Raw genomic sequence first — 20,723 nt, 5'->3', positions numbered from 1 at the left:
TGTCATTCTAATTTTGTTTTAATCTGATATGGTGACTTTCTGATCTCCGTTTCTCTTTTCCATTTTACTCTTACTATAGCAAATTTGTCATAGAAATTTGTTTTATGAAACAGGGCCTCTCTCTCTCTCTCTCTCTCTCTCTCTCTCTCTATCTCTCTCTCTATCTCTCTGTTTTGGTGATTTAACCAGTCTCCTTTCCCATATTGACTTCAAATTCATTATAATATAACAGAAAAAAACAGTCAAATATTCAGCTTAACTATTCAAATTGTCATATCGTTTTGAATTTTATTCAAAAACAGTGCGTTGGTTCATTGATATCAGGTGCATGCCAAATGTCAACAACCTGGTAAAAAAATGTTTGAAGCCATTTTTAAATCTGTTTCAGATACATTACTACTAAGAGAAGACCTTCATAAATAGGAGACACAATTGCTATAAAAATGAAATAAATAAAAAAAAATATATATATGTGTCTTGGACAAGTATATTCAAATTTTACACTGACAGATGTAATTCCATAACTTGAAGTTTTTGGTGCAAAAATCTAGTTATAGCCAGTATACTATTCCACCCAAATAGGATATTGTGCCCTAATTTTAGCTCATTATATATTTTTAATAAATAAAAGATATTTGTTTCTGCAAAAAAGGCAATGTATGTTTGATAATCATGTACATTTGGTTACAATGACACCGACTATTTAGTAATGAACAATAACAGAATGAGCAACTTTGTTGAAATCTTCTATTGGTCTAAGTCTTCAAGTAAAACAGAAAAATTATATCAAGGAAAATCTTGAAATTTGCAGTGATAAAAGCAATTCAACTTCATTTTGAAAACAAAATTAGGTTTGTCATAGCTAATAAAGACATCATGATTGAAACTTAATTGAATGAACACATTGCTTAAGAGCAATTAAAGTCATATATCAATTGTCTATATTTGAATAAAACATTCATCAAATCATAACATATCATTTCAACTACCGTAAACACCACTAAGGAGAGCAATATTAGTGACACATTGGCAATTCAATGAAGGATGATATCTTTTATTATCTAAAATGGCTGAAATTAAGGGGGAAATGAAAGAAAAGGAATCGTCTCATGAAAGTGAGTACATTGATGTGGAGACAGAAGATATATATGGTTTCGAAGTGTTAAAGATAGTGTCAAACGGAATTTCAGACAATAAAACAAATTCAGTTCACACTGTTACAGTATGTAAGATTAAGCAGGACATAACATATGTACATTTTTTGTTGAGGTATCAGTAATGAAATGAAAGTAATAGTGGGTATTCATAGTTTCACTTTCTGAGACAGTTAAAGAAATCTTACAAAAAATTTACTGTGAATACGTTCATTGACGTTCAAGTGATTGAGAACAAATGTATGAAATCACTTGACAGTCTATGATCCACTCCATACAGCTCACATTGCCTTGATTGTTATCCACCCCCTTGCCAAATAAACATGGAAGAGCATATAGTAATCTCCAACAGAATATTAATAGACCGCACAAAATGCACTCTTCAGCCTGCATTACACTGCCATTCACTTCAACACAGTTATTTAAGTTCTGTTCATATCTACAAATTACAATGTCCATCCATAGAAAGGTTAAAAGGATGATATGAGAAGGGCTTAACAGATGACTGAATATCATCACTGTTAAAAAGAATATCAGTGGTTCATTCTAAAGTCTGGCAAATGCAACATTTAAAAGATATGCACAAAACACCACTGCAAAAAAAAAAGGAATTCATGGGCAATTTCAAAAGCCAAGCATTCATTGCCTGTGGAAATGACCTTTCATATATTCCACACAAAATTTCTAAAAACAAATCAAGTGAGGTATTGCAATTGTCTTAGATTCGACTTCATAAAAGCATTCATGATTTTTTTTTTCTTAGCTAGGTATTTTTTGTATCTCCTTCAGGAAAATTAAGTTGCATGGAAACATCTATTGACAATCAGCTAGGATAGCCTACACATAATCTACACTAAGAATTAAAAAGAAGTCCCAAAAGATAATAATACGCAAATTAGTTTACCCAGTTGCATACTCAGTCAAAGGTAGCTTGGGATAATAACTATTGGAATTGCATGTTAAATAAAAATGAGGTCAAACAGGTTAAGCTTAGGAAAGAGAATACAGGAAGGTACGGAAATGATTATTTATAACGATGGATAAAAATATTGTTGAATAAAACAAGGTGACGAGGCCCATAGGGAAGGAGTGTTGAGTAGAGGATGAATCAGTTCTTCCCTGAGTCCTCCTTCAAGGCCACTGTTTTGTTGAAGACCAGCTGTATGAGAGATTAGAATCACAATGGAATATGTTATCAATACCTAGTCAATTACATGTGTAGACATGTGATGCATTTACTGCAATATGCAATCATCCTGAAGTAATTAAAAAAAAACTGAAATATTTGGAAATCTGCTTTCAAATATCTTATTCTAATGACAGTCACAAATTCAATAAGGGAGTATTAATATTACATATTTTTGTGCAACATTACAGTAGAGAAAAATTGATATAGCATGTGAAGTTAAAATGAATCAGAAGGAATACTGTATAACAAAAGCAACTTCTTTCTGAAACATAACAAGGCTTATAAATGATTCTATTAAAAATCACAACCTTTTCGACAGACATGCAAAAAAAAATATTGTGACATTTTTTTTAGCATGTATTGGTATACTATTCAGTTGTATAAACTAAAAATAATGAATGTACATCATCTTGGTACCATAAACACTCAATGATATTGGTATTTAGGGATATTTGAGCTAAAGGGGAGGAGCGTTAGAATACCTTATTAGCTGTGGTATCTGTATCTATGGAGAAGAAGCCAATCCTTTCAAACTGGAATCTATCGTAGATCTTTGCTCCTTTCACTGATTGGTCGATAAGTGTCTCATTCATCACAGTCAAAGTGTCCTTTAGAAATGAAATCAAAGTTAGGGGAAATGAATAAATGTATAGTGGCATAAACTGCTTCATTTACCAAAGACACTGGTATCAGCAAACCCAACAAGTGACAATAAGACATTAACAATCATTGTTTAATTTCTCACACAGACATAACTACTTTACAGAAGTAATGTAATTTCATCATTGATGCTTGCAGTTAATATAAGCAAATCTCATCACTGATTCCGTTAACATTAAATCAGCCTAAATACACAGTTAACATGCAAGGTTTCGGTGATCGAAGGATTTTTATTGAAAATATGATACATGCAACATGTTTATCAAAGTCTCTAAGTTGTCAAATTCAAGAATTAGTAAATTTTCACATTCAGAATTTACAATGATATGTGTGTAAATTGTAAAGGCCGGGTAATATGTCAAAGACACTACTTGTAAAAACTAGAAGTCCCAAAGTCATTTCCTCTCTATAGATATATTTACCTTATTGCAATCTGTGATGAAACCTCCTGGAACTTCTTCTGGGTCCTCAGGGTTCTTATGTCTGAATCTAGAAATTAATAGTCAAATATCTAATATGAACGCAAGAAAAACACAACACCGATTTTGAATAGGTAGTCAGATATCTTATATGACCATAAATAAAAATAACAGCTTTGAATCAAGAAAAAAAGGAGCATTGAGTAGAAGATCCGGGCCATCGTACACAAGAGTTTCAAGTGATTCACAGTGATGAGTAATTCTCAAATTAATTGCAAACTTACATTGCCCATTTCTGATAAACAAGAGTTGTGACTGATTCAGATTATTACAACACAGTATAAGACGGGGTCCTGATATCATACATGAACAGAGATATGGACAATAGATAATATTATCAACTGCAGATTGCCATGTATACATTTCATTATGCAGGGAGAAAATGAGACATGGTTAACTTCAAACGAACCTTAAATACAAACTCTCCTAAAGAACACACACTAGATGAACATAAGTTTGGCTGACCAATCATCAGTTAAATTGAAAAGAAGAACCCAAAGTTACATCTCAAATACAATTGTACGACGCTTGCACTTGCTTCAACAATTCCTCGGCGATCAAATTTTAAAACTTAATAAAATCCGAACCCCACCCCTGGACCAAAGCTTTACCTGATCCCAACCCCTACCTTGACCTTAAACCTATCACACAACCCAATTGCAACCTGGCCTTAACCCTACATTTTTTATGAAATAGCCCTGACCAACTGTTTGATGAAACAATGTTGCCAGAGCAAATGTTACATGTACAAGGCACACTGCACTCAGGAACATGCCATCCTTTGAACTTACAGTCTTTCATAGATGCGGACTTCACATGGGATGGGATTGGACACCCAGTGAATGAATGCCTTGGGTTTACTGGTCTCTTCAAGGTGTGTGATCCTAGCCTTGAGCTCAGTCACTTCTCCCCTGTTATCACACACCACTGATTCCACACTAAGGACATTGCCAGTGTATTTCAGACCAACAGGCTGGGAAGGAGTCAACCGTCTGTAGCCCTTCTCTGCTTTCTGATTTTCAACAGGTAAAAATTACATTACATTATTTCAATGTGCTAATTCATACATCCCCTATGATAAAACTGACATTTCATGTGAACTAGTGATTTTCTGGCTTTCTATTTCAAGAAAAAATATTGCAACTAATAAAGTCAATATATATAGTATTGTATAGTTTGCATTCGATCCCTTTATTCATTGTGACAAATCACTTTCAAACATAAACAAGATGAAAAGCTTTTAAAATTTCAAAATTATTGCTAGTTTCTGAAAAAGGTTCCTGATATAACTACCGGTAACACTTTGTTTCATGTAATGTTCTATAATCATCTGTTATTGTTGTTTCTGTAAGAAATAACCAAAATAAAGTTGATGGTACAAAAAGTGACAAATATTAGACAGTGACTATGCCAAGTAATGTCTAAAACAACCAGTTCCAATTATTTATAAAACTTTAACAAATACGGAGTGATATCCGTTCTACTAAACTTTACTGAACACATCTATGTGCTGTAAGACTCACACAAATATGAAGTGCAACATAAAATTGAATCTTTTTATTTTGCCACAGCTGTTTTCTTGAAGCATTTTCCCACTACATGCTACATGCCTTAATGGGCCTTGCTTGGACTGTCACAAATGGCAGAGATGTAGGGGCTGGATTCTTACCTGTTGGAAGTCTGATCGCTCGATGTAGATCACAGAAGAGAACGGGATGGAGTGAGTTCCTTGAGAGGGATCATGTGGGATGTTGGGTACATCCAGTAAGCGAGCCTGCAAGTAAACAAAGGAGAATGCATGAATTTGTTAAGGCATGTGTTAGGTCGGGGCAATCAACTCATATTGGCCCTTCCACAACTCTGGTTTACATTAATATATAAAGAAAATCAAGACGATTTGGTTACCTTCGATCCGTTTATTACTCTCAACTCGAGCAACAACTTGAGTTCGCATATCAATCATCCTCTCATTTGCATATATTCGTTACACATGTCAAACTCCACAAAATAAAGTGAATGGTATGTCTTTTGAATTACCAGTACATTTATATGGATTTATAGAAGAGTCATAAGTTACTTTGCAGATATTAAGCTAGATTAATTAATCCCCAATATCCTTTTTCTTTCTACCTATGTGACATCTGACTATCATGAATACATGTAATAAGTTTGAGAATGTTTTACATAAGATTTAACATCAAATGGGTAATTCTCACATTTGCGCTTTTATTTATCATAGTTTGATGGTATAATGTTGCATTTGCTACAGAGAAGCAAGGTCAGTCACTTTGATCACAGAATGTGAGAAACTAAAATAGCGAGACATGTTCAAGTATTATCTTAACCCCAGTTTATGCCTCCAAAGGACATCAAGTCCTTTCCTCGTTTCCAATTGGAGAGCAATATCATGCTTATATAGACTTAGTTCTGATAATTGTAGTCCACTGTGGAGGCTTAAACCATCATTTGAACCCAAGTTAAGATAACCTTCTTCAGTAAGTTCTGGTCTTTGAGTCTTGCAATGCTAATGTAACAGCATTTCAGTGAGTGCATACCTTGGCATCAGGGAAGTTTGATATGGTGACTTTGATGGGATCAAGAACAGCCATCACCCTCTTAGCAGTGTTGTTCAGAACCTCCCTCACACAGGCCTCCAGCATACTGGGGTCAAAGGCCACCTTCGACATGGTCACTCCAATCTACAGAACAAGCAGATAAATATCAAAGATAAGTAACAAGTAGATGCGTATAATTGCGTCTTCTCTGATATTTCTTGAAATAAAACTGTTTCATATTGTAACACCCAATCTCCTCTTTAAAGAAACCAACTACATCATGGAATGTAAATAGTACATCTCTGTGTCTACTACAGGATTAAAGTGGACTTGATGCTCTAGGAAAGCAATGGTTTACCTCTGCAGGAAAGCTATTGGTATTAAAGAGATAAACAGTCAAGTTGTGCAATTAGCATTATAGATTTAAAGAACATTTGTGCATACCGTTCTCAGATGCACATTTTATCACCTTATACATAACTCTATTGTATGAAGAAAAACAAAATTGGAAATAGGAAAACACAAAAAGGTGTTTGACAAATGTCTTTTGTTCTTAGTCATGCATCACAACTTCAAACATTCAACAGTTAAAATCTATGAATAGATGGTCAAACTCATGATAAGAATCTGGTTTTAACACCCCCCCCCCAAAAAAAAAAAAAAAAAAATACCAAAAAAAATACCAAAAAAAAATACAAAAAATACAAAAATACAAAAAAAAAAAAAGTCCAATGACAAACCACTTACCTTTGCACAGAACATATTGATAGCTTCAGGTGGGAAGCCTCTGCGTTTGAGTGCTGTGAGGGTGAACAACCTTGGATCATCCCAGTCTCTGGAAAAACAACCAAGGAAATCAGAATACACAGTTAATTGCATTCCTTTAAACCAATGAATTTGTCTACTCATCTAATGTCCAAGGTGATAATAAAACCTTGTACTTCTATTCAATGATGCACATCTTGAAATCGTATATTGCATAATATTTACAAGTGAATGCATTTCATGGAAATATGTGACAAAAAATTTGTTGATCTACAAAATAATAATGATTTTTTTTTTTTAAGTCAATATGAAAAAGCTCACTCATTCGGCCTCTTAATCAATCTTCTAGTGTCTGAAAGAAAATTTTGGCTGAAGTTAGAGAATGGTGAAACCAACCTGACAATGCCGGCTGAAATAAGCTTGCCAATCTTCCTCTTAGAGACGACAGTATAGTGCATGTTAAGCCGACCATACTCCCACTGTACAGGGCAGTACAAATCCACAGCGTTGCATAACCAGTAGTAGGAAGAGCGTCTGAAAGGAATGCAACACATAAACAGAGCTCAATATTGAAAAGCACTGGGCTGACAGAATTCAATTTGACAACTTCCATATGCCTCATTCGAACATGACACCACAAATTGCCTTAAAAATTACATCATGGCAAATAAATTATCGTAATGCTCTTTAAATTTCTGTATATAATCATCCACATATTTGTTACTTAGCTTTAGGGACTTTGTTACACAATTAGTTTGTTTCATCCATCCTTGCCATATATTTACACATAATAATACAAATTTACAAAAACAAATATAGAGAGATAATAAACATTATTAACCAGACTATAAGGTAACGGACAGCTCAAATATTTTTCAATATTCCAACATTTATCGGCTCTTTCAAAATGAAGTTGCCCAAGGAGAGAGCTACTCGATCTGATTGTAAAGAGGATCTTACCTGGACTGAAACTCCTTAGTGCATAGTGAATGGGTGATGTGCTCAATAGAGTCGCATAGACAATGGGTGTAGTCGTATGTTGGGTATATACACCTGTCAGAAGGCAACGGATGATAAATCAATGATATCAAAAGGTATAGATGACCAAACAGCTTTAAAAAGAATTCTGCCATGTTTGCCTGGGGTAAAAAGCTATTGATAAATGTTTTTGACCCGTTCCCTGGACTGCTTTCATCTCTCACAGGTGGAATCATTGGACGGATGGTTCAGAGTAATGCATTACAAAGCAATAAAGAATGAATGAACTGATAGAAACATAGCAAGACCTATTAAATGTCCATAGTGTAATTGCACAATAAATTTTCAAGATTTAAGAGGATAATTTCCTCTTAAACAGAATTCTGTAGAGATTAAGTCAAAATTCCTAATGAAATTGCTCAAGCATGTCCAGGGTATCATCGTTAGCCAGAGAGAGAGAGAGAGAAAGAGAGAAAGAGAGAGAGAGAGAAAGAGATGAATGAGGGAAAAAAGAATTATGTTTCAGTTCAACAACATTTACTGAATTTCACAAAATATTTCAAACATGGCTTTCACAATTATAATACATAATAATTTTGTTAAAAACTATGAGAACCTTTCATATGATTAAACATCCATAGAGTACTAACCATTGGTCTTTGGACCTGTGATGGGGAGTATACTTGATACGGTAAGCCACTGGATCCTTCTTACCCTCCTCTAGAGTAGTCTTCATACGCAGTGTTACCTCTCCCTCTTCAAACTTGCCTTTCTTCATATCCTGGTGAAATAATAAATAAATACTTTGGAACTGATACCTTAGCTTCTTAGTATTCTCCCCCCCCCCCCATGTAATTATTTAGATCCCTATTTTATCTTCATGTTTCTTTTTATCAACCAAACTTGTGGTTTAAAAACAAATCCAATTCTGATACCAATGTTAAATACATAAATTTGATTGGATTTTGCTACTTTTGTTTGTCTCAGTCTCATAGATGACCAAAGGTTAGTAAATGATTAAACTTTATGAATGGAAGACTGGACAAGGATAGAAATGCTGTACACCTAAATGGAGAGTTTTATGACTGAAGTCAATGCGTGATATGGACTGGAATGTTGAACAAAATGGGGAAAACATAATTTGCTTTCCCCTTATGCGTGCATTTTCTGTTAAAGAATATAAGGTGATCTTTTTTTAAAGTACCCCATCTTTATTAACTAATTTTCTTACTTTGCATTTCTAGCAACATAATAAAATATATATACAAATGATAACATATGGGTTGACTTGTCCTATTTGCTTTGTTTGCGAAGTAGAGAACATAGTGTGAAATTATGATGCAAGCAAAGGATGATGAAGGATATCTCATTATGTGTTTGTCCTCATCAGACTTCTTCAGAAATCAATTATGTTTAAGTCAGATCATGTACTTAAATTATTGCATATTTTAAATTACACGAATAACACATATGATTTGGGTGAAATTTGAATGAAATACATTGTTTAATCAGAAAACTCAACCTCTTATAATTTCACTATTTCTATTGATCCTAGCTATAAACTAACACATGGGGATACTTCTACTTCTACGACGATACTCAGCAGGATCCATAAGTCAGGATGTAGTGCTGAGGATATAATCAAACTTACCTCAAAGAGTCTAAGGCTTTCTTCTATTGGTCTATCCCTCCATGGTGAATCTTGTACATTGAAGCCTTTCAAGTCCTCTGACTTCATATGACACGCATACGCAAGATTGCTACAAAATGAACAAGATAATATTACAGCAATGGAATTTGAACTGAATAAAATACAAACAATGAAATGAACAATACAAAAAACAGCACAGAAGGATTGCATATGACATGAAATCTTATTAGCTGCAATATTTAATGTACTGACATCCCAATTGAATGATTGAAATATTGCTGTGGACTTCTGAACTGAATGCAAACGGGAAATGAAACTATTGATGCAGCCATCTTTTAAAATAATAATTCCTGTCTATCTCAATTTTCTTTTTTTAATGAAATTCACCATTAATCTTCCAAACATGAATTTCAATCAAAAGCTATATCTTTGTCATTTAAACATATCAAACAATCACTTGATTCATGAAAGTCATTTACTATTAATATAAATTCATTTATTCCAAGATGAAGGGAAAGAACTGCTTCAGTTCAAATGCATCCACTAAATATACAGCCACTAAAGGTCACAAACTTGTTCTAAGTTGGACCAAGATTTAGCCTTTAAAGGAAATTTCATTGATCTCATTGAATTTACATAATATGACCCATATTAAGGAAAGTGAGGATAGTTGATTAATCCTTCATTAAGGCCCACACAAGAGGCTTTTGTCTGCCTATGAGTCAACCCAGTGACAATGAACAGGATGTTAATAGAAATCCCATCCTGAGGCATACAATGCATCACATACATACAAGACACAGGCCCTTCTGTCTACAGGGGGTTTGGTTATCTTACATCCTTGTTACCTACAGGATAACTACAGGACAGGATACTTCCTTGTTGGTGGGAATGATCAACAAAGGACTTCCCGTGTTCAACGTTTCATTTTCATTAATTTCCTAAATTAACACAAGTACCCTACAGGAAATAGGGATTTGTAACAAGCTCTAAACCTGGTAATGGGAGTACAAGACAAAAAGCGCTTCTTTCCTCAGGCATGCTTGGTGATCAAAGCATGGACCTATCCATGATCAAAGCCAGGCATCATGTTGCCTACACAACGACTTTGTGACAGGATACACATCTTGATGTGCATGATACCCAAAGGACTTATCCCGCATTCCAGGTTCAGCCCATATCCATAATATTCATTCCCTTGACCAGTTGCTGCGAACGCACCTTGTAATTCATGAATAATATTCTACACGGGCTCGGTTGAGAGTCGGTCAAATGAGGTGCACATCATACTATTTCTAATTCCTTGTATGTTTGATCTCATTTTATAATTATATATACATCATTTTTTGAAAAAAGAACAGATTTATAATTTGTGTGATCATTATAAGTTTTGGTTGGTAACTTGTAGACAGACAATAGTGCGCTTTAAAACAACCGTATTAAGTGCCTTATAAATGTTGTGTATTTACTTTTTAGCCTAGTTTTCATTAAATTTGCAAGTCAATGAAAAGTATCCCTGCAGGATATGGGGTATCTGATAAGCCTTACAATCATAAAATGCTGTTACATACAAATAATTGGTGTTTTTTCAATAGAATTATTAAATCATGTTCTATATGAGATGACAGACAGGGCTCTGTCTCATGTAGGGTTGATATTAAGCAAATTTGATTTCATATCCTCCAAATAGTCTTGACTTCATATACATTAATCCTCTATTCCCTATTTTCTTATAAAATATTTCCATCTGTAGAGCCATCCTTTGCATCTCATGTCACATGCAACCCATCAAATTCAATATAAAAGTCTAATTCACATGTATGCAGTGAACTACCTAAGAAAGAGGGTGCAGCAAAATGAAATGACATGAGAGTATTGCGGCACACTCTTCTATTTTTGCAACACTTTGGATCCTTTGCTGTGCTCAAGTACTTAATTTCACCCTACTTGCCACTTTGTTTTCAGGCAGTTTACTGCATCTTGCCTGAACAAGGTTGAAGAATAGCTTGAGATCAGGCCTAAAAAAAAAGATGTTGTATTGCCCTTTGCGACCGACCCAAAAATCTTGAAATCTAGAAAAAAATTATATTAAAGCATTCAAACTGAGAAATATCAGCCCACAGAGGGAGAAAAAGAAAGAAAACAAAATGAAAAAAATTATATATTTCCGACCGACCAACCCATGTTTCGGCACCTAAAGGGCAATACAATATCTTTTTTCCATAGGCCTCAGTAAACATCCGTACCTTTTGATGAGCTCCACAGCCAGCTCATAGAGATTCTGGAAGTAGTCTGATGCATGCGTGACCTTGTAGGGTGTGTAACCGAGCCAGGTCACCATGTCGTAGATGGCCGTGAAGAACTTCTCCTCTTCCTTCTCGGGGTTGGTGTCATCGTAGCGCAGGAAAGTGATGCCTCCCATGGCCTTCGGAATCCAAACAAGAAGTCAACCAGAAATAGTTAAGGTTTCCAAATACATTGTGCAATACATCCCTCATAAGTCATTTGTGATAAGTGAGATACTTGTCAATACCCAAGAGATTGGGAGTTATCACCTTAAATCCAGAAACATATGTGCATGAAATATTCACAAATTTTACCAGAGTTAAGATTCATAAAAGTATCATACCATGAATAATCAAATAACAACCGACATAACGCTGAATTTTTGTCATATTGAAAGTTTCTTGCTGTTGTTTACAATTCAGAAAAGTGTCATGTCATAAAAGTTTCTTGTTATAGATTAATAGAGTTTTTTCATCCAATCACATCATCAGCTATATGGCCATTCATAACACTGTCCAATGCTAACACAGCAATACGTACATGTCATTAGATCAAGGAATGACTGACGAAGAGAAACCGACTCCATAATTTGATAGAAAGAGAGAGGTGAGAGAGAAATAGGGAAAATGTAGTAAAGAAATATAAATATATACATATTTTTCTTACCCTTGCATAACCGAAGTTGAAGTTGATGGCCTTTGCGTGTCCAATGTGAAGAATACCATTGGGTTCTGGAGGAAAGCGAGTGCGAACCTAGAAAAAAATATGACAAAGTTATCATGATGACCTCTCATATCTTGTTAAAAATCTCTGAAGTAAAATGCATTGAATACAGCATATGATGACGGGTTGCTCTTGATAGGACTGCTGAATGACTTAGTTCACTTTTATATGCAATGGATACATAGACAGTACAGGAACAGCAATGTGATATCATGAACACTGATGTGAATGTCTGAGTGATACTAAAACGCTTTATATGACAATCAGATTCCCACGATCCACATTTTAGGCAAATGTGTACTTCCTCAAATATTGTTTTAAATCTCTATGAATAATTCCTAATGGTTGTCAGCCTTCTCAATATAAAGTTGTTTATCCTTCATCAAAATGGAACGGAAAGGTCTTGCAGCAACCTGAGAGGATCAATTCTGCATTGACATATTCATTACCCTTGTTACCATTTCTTGGAAAATTTGCTCTGGGTATCTTTTGCCTGTAATTCCCTGCATTTTGGGATTTGAACCAATCAACCAAGGATAATATGCACAGGGCAAGAACCCTACAAGTTGACAGCTTTGCCGTTTTCATTCCTACTCAAAATGGATTTAGTCAGGTTGTAAAGTTTCAAGTAGGCATTCGTGCTTCCTAACATTTCAAACTTGAAAATGATGACTATACCTGGCCTCCGGTGAGTTTCAAGTGCTGTTGAAGTAGTTCCATGGTCTTGGATGTGATGACATAGCCATCGGTCTTGTAATTATCACCTGGTGGGCAAAATCATGTAAATATATTGCAGGTTAAAAGATGCAGAGCCGACATTCAATCCAGCAACATTTATACCGGCTGAACATGGCGATAGGTCTGTTATTTGGATTTTCAGTTAGGATTGTGGTTAGGATTATGTATAGTGTCGAGTCCAGGGTTGAAGTTTGGACTGTGGTTAGCACAGGGAATGGACTATGGAGCAACTTTTGGTGGAGCCATGTTGAAGAACCTGTTACACTAAGTTGCATCATTTTTCTGCTTAAAACTTCACAGTAAGAATGTCTCGTACAGATGTTTTCGGGGGTAACTTCTTATTACTATGAACATATATTCTTCTAATGAATATAGCTTCTTTTCTTTTTCATGATAATTTTTTTAACCATAATAATTAACTACGGAATACACAATATCATCTTATTCTCTGCAAATATTTCAGTACATAAATGTACAGACTGATATTCATACAATTTAATTTCAGTGTTTGATCATAAATTCTGATTTTTCATCAATTTTCTGTTCTTTGATGAAACCAAGATTTCAAGGAACACCACAAGGATCAGTCAACAAGAGAAGATTTAAGATGTTCTCCTAAGGAGCAGAAATGCCTAGAAAGTAACCCACCTGGCTTGTGAAACCTGACAGCATCACCCATCAGCTGACTGATGGAGGAGAATGACTTAGGTTCAGCTGGAGATTCTAAATCCTTCTCAGGTTCAGACTTTCTCTGTTCCTCTTTGGACTTCTTGGCTGATTTGCCTTTGGCTTCACCACCAGATTTTTCTTTCTTTCCATCCTACATAGGAGTAAAGAGATTTTAAAGCCCCACTGCACTACTTATAGCTACTTGCACCCTCTATATAGCAAACAATGCCTAATTGGTGACTGCTGGTCCCCCATGATCCCCTTTTTCTTATGTTAATTGAGAGCTGATTCGATGAGATAACCACCTGTCAGTGACCACGCTGGGTGGTCTAATTTTTGCCAAACTAGTGCAGACCGGCTTTAATCAATGAAAATAATCACAAAATTATTTTAAGGCTGGTCACATATCACTCATTAGGTACCGGACCTGAGAAAATGATGGTGAAAGCTATTAGCATAGATAAGTGAACATCACTTAATTCATTGTTATCATTATCATCTTATATTTTCTACATAGACTCAAGTTTATTGTTATCATTATTGTTGATGCATGACCAGGCCTTTAATCTTATGAAATAAGGATAGGCAATTAGTTTTCATTATAAATAAATTTTACCTCTTTGATAAGGTATACATGTTCAACTATTACATCTCTTGTATTTTTTAGTTCTTCACCCATATTCATATTTTGAATTTTGAAATAGATTTTGTTAACATACACATCATGTACATCAGTTGTTCAGAATGTCGGTTCTCCTTTCCTTGAAAATGGAACCTTTCAAGGACTAAATAACAAAGGGCAACAAGCCACTGCCCTAAGGGTATTTTAAACATCATAACATGAGAAACCCCTTGTTCAGCAGTTTCTAAGCAACTTCAAGAAATCTAAATTGTTTTTTTGGTCATTACCTTGCTTGGTTTCACCATGTCTGCCTCTGTTTTTGGTCCAAGAAGAATGGTTACTTGCATGTCCATCTCTGTCTTGATGGCCTTGCCATCAGCCCACTTTAGCTTCTGACGAACTTCACCTGAAATAAACAAACACACATGATATGAAATGAAGGCTCCTTCACATAGGGTATAGTAAGTGCAAGGTTCGACAGGGGCCAGGTTCACATAGACAACACCCCCCCCCCCCCCACACTATTTTACTCCTGACCCCCAAAGTGTCAAAATATTTTACAAGTGCAAGGTGCACATGTCACTGACCCCAAATATTTCACTACAGGGCCCTGTATTAGAAAGAGTTGCGATTGATTCAAATCAATCTGACTTAAACTTAATCAGAACTGTTTACTTAGAGCCTATCTGCACTGGTTTGGCCAGGATGGATTACATCTCCCTGCAAGGTCACTAGCAGGTGGTTATCTCATCAAATCAGCTCTCAATTAACATAAGAAAAAGGGGACCATGGGCAATTAAAGGGTACCGCTTAGGTATTGTTGGGTGAATAGAGGGCGCAAGTAGCTACATGTAGTGCAGTGGGGCTTTAAAAATCTCTTTACTCTTTAAGAGACAGGAGTTGCGATTAATTTCAAGTTGTGATTGATTTCAATCAATCGCAACTCTCAATAAGACAAGGCCCATAATTATTTGTCTGTTCTTTCTGATAACCTTAATCAATAACAACAATAAATGACAGTGTCACTTATGTTTGAGATGTTTGCTATCACGAATGTCTGATTGTATAAGGTCACCTTTCAATTTTTCAAGCGCTGATCACAATAATGACATTTTAATAACTTTCAACCTAAACAACTATGTCCTACTTGGATATTTGACAAATAATGTATGAGTTTCTTAATCTCTGGAGCGTACACAACAATAAAGTCTCATGCTTCAAATGAAATCTGAAATATGATATACTTAGGGAAACATGAAGATTTGTAACAAAAGCCCTTAAGTGATGTGTACTCACTTGTCTATGAGTTAAAGGATACAGAAATGTGAAGTGCTAAGCTCATGTTATTTTATTTTTATTTTTCAATTTGGTTTACAGCAACCATTGTGAATGAGGCCTTAGGGTGGAGGAATAAGGTTGGATTAATTCAAAGAAAATTTAAGAATAAGAAGATTATCAAGAAAATGACTTACTGATAACCGGACCCATGTTGTAATGATACCTCTTCTCCATAAGTCCTTCTTTGTGATTGCCAATGGCTTGTTCCACCTATGACACAAAGGGTTTGAATGGTGTGAGAGACAGACGGATGGGGAGGAGTGGATATGAGCAGAGTGCCGGGTGAGGAAAAGGGAAGGATGAATGCAAGCATTACATTTAGGGCTTCCCAAATGAGTAGAACAATGTACCCGAAGCTTTCAAATGATATCACATGAAAACATCTTTACATTCATATGATTTTTAAATCATTGACAAAAATACAATTGAAAGGGTAACTTTTGAAAAGTGAACATCTCATTTTGCCTATTTCACCAAGATATCAATGGCAACAGTAAACATTTTGCATGACAGTATAAAGCTTTTACAACAATCACAGAAGAAACTGGCAGTATGTTGTTTATTATCGTCACATACTACATTTTTTGAGCTAGGACTGTGCAACGTATTTGTTCAAAAGTCCTCCTGTGACTGGGGAATTGCAAGTGGCACAAACCCTTATTGGTCTTTATCAATAATTCCAAGTATGATTTGTCTACTCAAACACAAACCCATTTGTCACCAACAAATATTATGGTGGCTAAAGCTCAATTCAAAATCATTCTCAAGACCTTTTTGTTTTGTTTCGTTTGTTTGTCTGTTTTTTTTTGCTTTTTTTTAGTTTGTTTCGTGTGTTTTTTTGTCCAAAGAAAACTTTTGTGACTATCTTTAAAGTTTAAATTTGTAAGCGTTTATTAAAACAATTAAATTGTAACAATTTCAAAACGTTTTTGACAGATTCCTGCACGCGAATTGGGCTCTGCTTCTCATGACACAAAACAATGAATGTATGTATAGAAATGAGCTGCCTACCTCATCCTCAATATCCTCTGGGTCTACGACTACTCCTACTCCACAAGCCTTCTCTAACTCAGCTACATTGATAGGGTCCAATGGATGAGACTTCAGATACTCTAAGGCAGCTGTAATGAGAACCACATAAATAACATCAAACATGGTGCAGACAGTAACATCTAAAACACAAAGAGTATAAGTTATGGAAACAGAACAGTGTTCGAAGAGACATTTTATATAACCTATAATCCTACAGTTTTGGGTGTGCGTATTTTCATCTGCAGGATTATGAACTCCTTTCTTATTTGTTTTTCTCTCTCCTTGACCTTATTATCCTTATATGGTAATCAATTAGTCAATGCAAAAAGAAATAACGGTCTCAGTCTGGGTGTATTCAATTCCTTATTAAACATATATTTATTAACAGAAAAAAAAGATTAAATAGTGTTTTAATTGTCAATGCCTTACTGATAATCCTGCCCCCTCCCCCATTAAAAAGGAGATCACAGCTAGCAAAAAATTGTGATTTTAAAGTAAATTTTGCTATGAAACCAACCTGTGAGCTGCGGTTCTGAGTTGATCTTTTTGGAGGTAATGTAGCCGATGATGAAATCTGTTCTCTTCTTATCCTTTAGCCTGGTGCTAACATGGTATAGTAGATTACCAACAGTCTTGTCTAATTCTCCTCCGCCGTTGGCTTGCTTGGCCTGAGAATAAATATGAAGTATGAAAATATTCTAGTCTTTAGTCTTTTATCAAAAAATTATAACGAAAGTAATAACAAATAATGAAGAATAGAAACTCAGGCAAATAATTAGATCAAATCCATATCCTTTATTGAATCATATAAAATAACAAAGAAAACAATGCTTACCTCACAAATTAGACAGAAATAACTTTCTGATATATACATGTACATGTATGTCAACCTTCCTCATACACAGACAGCAACCCTTGCCCCACGCACATGGGGGTGGGGGATTAAATAGCCAAATTTCACCAGAATCGGGAGAAAGTTTCCCTTCAGTATTTACAAGGATTTACTTTCAGCAATTAATTGCTTTCAGTCTGCTCACAATATCTTTTTTCTTCATATTGAGTGGAATGCAGCAAAATGCAAAGAATCTGGGCTAAATCGGACCTTGGGCGAACTCGGCCTCGCTGTAAGAACAATCATTTTGTGGTCATTTTACCCTAACCCTTCACCTAAACCTGCAAAAACTGACCGTTTTTACACCGTTTTTACACCGTTTTTACAGCGAGGCCGAGTTGGCATGATCCGAAAGCAAATGTGTACACATGCAACTACAAATAGACCTACAATGCAAGTATGATTTTAAAAATATCAAAATCTAAAAAATTTGATGACTGCAGTCTAAAAGGATTGACATGCCATGAAAACTGCAGAATGTTTCCCTCCAGCTCCACGATCCCGTACACTGTCCATGGCTCATCAGTTAAAAGAGTGGCCATTTGGGACAACAAACTTCAATTGTCATTTTCTTATCTCGACTTGTTCTTGCATCATAATATTCAGATTGGGGTGAAGTTTCATCATACACCTATTATTAAATCTAATACCTAACAGGTTAAACAAGCAGTTTAATGTTCATGCATATATAGAAAGAATAGATCAAATAGAGAAACAAAAATCAAAATACAAAAATGATGCAACAAAATTGCCAACTGCAAGTGTAAAACAAAATATACTGTGCACAGACTAAACACAATGCATATATATTATGAACGTGCTGCCGCAAGTCTCTGAATGCGGAGTGTTCGTTTCTTGGAAATACATTTTCATCCAAAACATTTACCTTTTCAATGTTGTTCTTAAACTCTTTCGCCAAAATTTCATTTTTAGCTGTTTCCTTTGCCTTTTGAGCACTTAAGCCAGCAGCAACAAAGAGATTTATCAACGCATCTGCCATTCTGATCGTTAAAAGCGTAGCACACGATCACTCATAATCAGCAATCTTCGACGAGAAAGAAACAACACGTTTGTACATTCAAAAATGAACTCCTTTCTCAATAGCGTAACTGTGTACGCCCAGCGGGCATGTATTTTAAAGATAAGAGCACAGTCTCCATCTAAGGGTGGAGCCACCATACCTCTATGGGAGCCACTGATCTTTTAATTACCTACGTAGACAGTATTAGTGGGTGGGGCCGGGGTTGGGCCCTTTGCGCGTGAATGTTGACCATGGGATGGGATGAAGTCATGGATCAAAAGCCAATTAAAGCCGGTGGTGGGGGGGGGGGGGGGGGCGTAGGGGAAGAAGAGGTAGCCTATAGGCAGTTGACATCACGAGACATGGGTGGGGGAGGCAAGGGCCTTTTGCCCCCCCCCCCACCGATCCACAACTTGTTGGCGGGAAAACGGATATCCTCCTTCTTTTCTTTTCTTCTTCCTCTTTTTTTTCCTTCCCTTTATCTCCTCTTTTCCTTTTTTTTCTTCCTTTCCCTTTCCTTCCCTTTTTGTGATTGGAGGGGGAGGCAACAGCCTGGGAGACAATTAGGCCCTTCCCCCCTCCCCCCGATCTCCTTCTTCCCCCTTTTCCAGTTTCTTCTTCCTCTTCTTTCTTTCTCTCCTCTTTCCCCTGCCCCTTCTTTTCCTTCTCTCTCTGTCGCTTCTCTGTCGCTTCTCGGCCCCCCTGCATCCGCGCCTGGTATGGCCGCCGCATAGCCCGCCTGTCAGCAAATATTATTGAGGCTAAGCATTGAATACATCAGGGGGAAAACACGGATGGACCTCATCGGGAGATTAGAAAAGGAGCCGAATTTGTGCACAAAATCCAAGAGTTACAAGAGTTTTTAAGTTAGTCAGGTTGAGTGCGATTTTTAGCCTGCTTGCTTTAGATACCCCTAAAGGGCCCCACCCCTTTTTTTGTTTACATAAGAAAGGTGCCAACTTTTCAAATTTGTAGAGGTGCTCATTTTACTTTAACAAGTGCCCTTTTCTTTTGTAATAAGTGCCCCTTACCCTTCTGATAAGTGCAGTATCTTAGATACTGATCTTGTAATGTTAATTGTTATTGTATAATTGTTTCGATTGGGGGCACGCTACAAGAGCCCTATCTCGCACCCGGGGCAACGTGTCTGACACGGCCGGTTGTAGCAACTACTCCGAAGATCAACGAGTATCTTAGATCATGTATATGATTTCATAACTTCGCATTACCTAAGGGTCAAACGAATAATATTATGAAATAAGGAGTTTAAGTTATAGAGGGGCGAAATGCTGAAACACTTGAACTGAAAACCATAGAGAAAAAAATGTTTTTAAAAAAACACATCATGTCACCACCTAGATTATACACGATGCGGGGGTGGGGGGGGGGGGCTGACCCTTGGGACCATTATTCATAGGGACCACTATTCATAGAAGAGGTCATCTAACTACAGTCATCTAATCAAAGAAGAGGACCGGGGAAGAGGGTGCTATTCACAATATGAGAAGACGGTTGCTATTCATAATACACAGTCGGGGTCTTTATTAATAGGGGTCCCTATTTATAACACAAAAAGAGGGTCGCTATTCACAATACGACCCCTGTATAAATTATGAATACCCCCCTTCCTTTTATGCATATAGACCCCCTTTGCGTTTTATGAAAAGCGGTCCTTAACGCATAGTTTCGTGTTATGAATACCGGTAAGGGTCTTTATGAATAGCGGTCCTCACGAATAGCGGTCCTTACGAATAGCGGTCCGTATGACCAGCGAGGTTACCCTGTACCAGGCGTATACTTGGATTATTTAATAAAAATACCACTACAAAAATTTGAATTAAATGCTCTTAAAATTGTTACTACTGAAGTTGAATAACATAACGAGTTACTTTAACATATCCATAGACCTATGTTGAAAGGGTCACATCGTGTGACCACGCCTATATAAAATGATATATTACATATATCATA

General features: G+C 36.1%; 1 protein-coding gene across 1 annotated transcript; it reads right to left on the bottom strand.

Annotated features, from left to right (window-relative positions):
* Positions 1–262: 262 nt before the first annotated feature.
* On the bottom strand, positions 263–18,878 carry LOC580092 (glutamine--tRNA ligase). The gene is made up of 20 exons (XM_030972274.1): positions 18,618–18,878; positions 17,357–17,507; positions 16,819–16,928; positions 15,942–16,017; positions 14,757–14,875; positions 13,827–13,998; positions 13,119–13,204; positions 12,384–12,470; positions 11,678–11,856; positions 9,432–9,540; positions 8,431–8,561; positions 7,763–7,855; positions 7,199–7,336; positions 6,785–6,872; positions 6,038–6,181; positions 5,152–5,256; positions 4,274–4,494; positions 3,426–3,492; positions 2,826–2,951; positions 263–2,313 (listed from the first exon to the last, which is right to left on the bottom strand). The coding sequence occupies exons 1-20, from the start codon at positions 18,729–18,731 to the stop codon at positions 2,263–2,265; spliced, it is 2,367 nt and encodes a 788-aa protein (XP_030828134.1). The 5' UTR covers positions 18,732–18,878; the 3' UTR covers positions 263–2,262.
* Positions 18,879–20,723: the final 1,845 nt, after the last annotated feature.

This window comes from Strongylocentrotus purpuratus, unplaced genomic scaffold (assembly GCF_000002235.5).
Source record: "Strongylocentrotus purpuratus isolate Spur 01 unplaced genomic scaffold, Spur_5.0 spur5_scaffold_6, whole genome shotgun sequence".
Lineage (NCBI taxonomy): Eukaryota > Metazoa > Echinodermata > Echinoidea > Camarodonta > Strongylocentrotidae > Strongylocentrotus > Strongylocentrotus purpuratus.
Note: the sequence above shows the minus strand (reverse complement) of the source record. Positions and strands in the feature narration are given on the sequence as shown.

Excerpts from the sequence above, each read along its gene's own strand:
- LOC580092 (XM_030972274.1), bottom strand. The coding sequence starts at position 18,731 with ATGGCAGATGCGTTGATAAATCTCTTTGTTGCTGCTGGCTTAAGTGCT. Across the intron at positions 17,508-18,617 it reads TTAAGAACAACATTGAAAAG|GCCAAGCAAGCCAACGGCGG; the intron begins GTAAATGTTTTG and ends ATTTATTCTCAG. Across the intron at positions 8,562-9,431 it reads AAAGCCTTAGACTCTTTGAG|GATATGAAGAAAGGCAAGTT; the intron begins GTAAGTTTGATT and ends TTATTTCACCAG.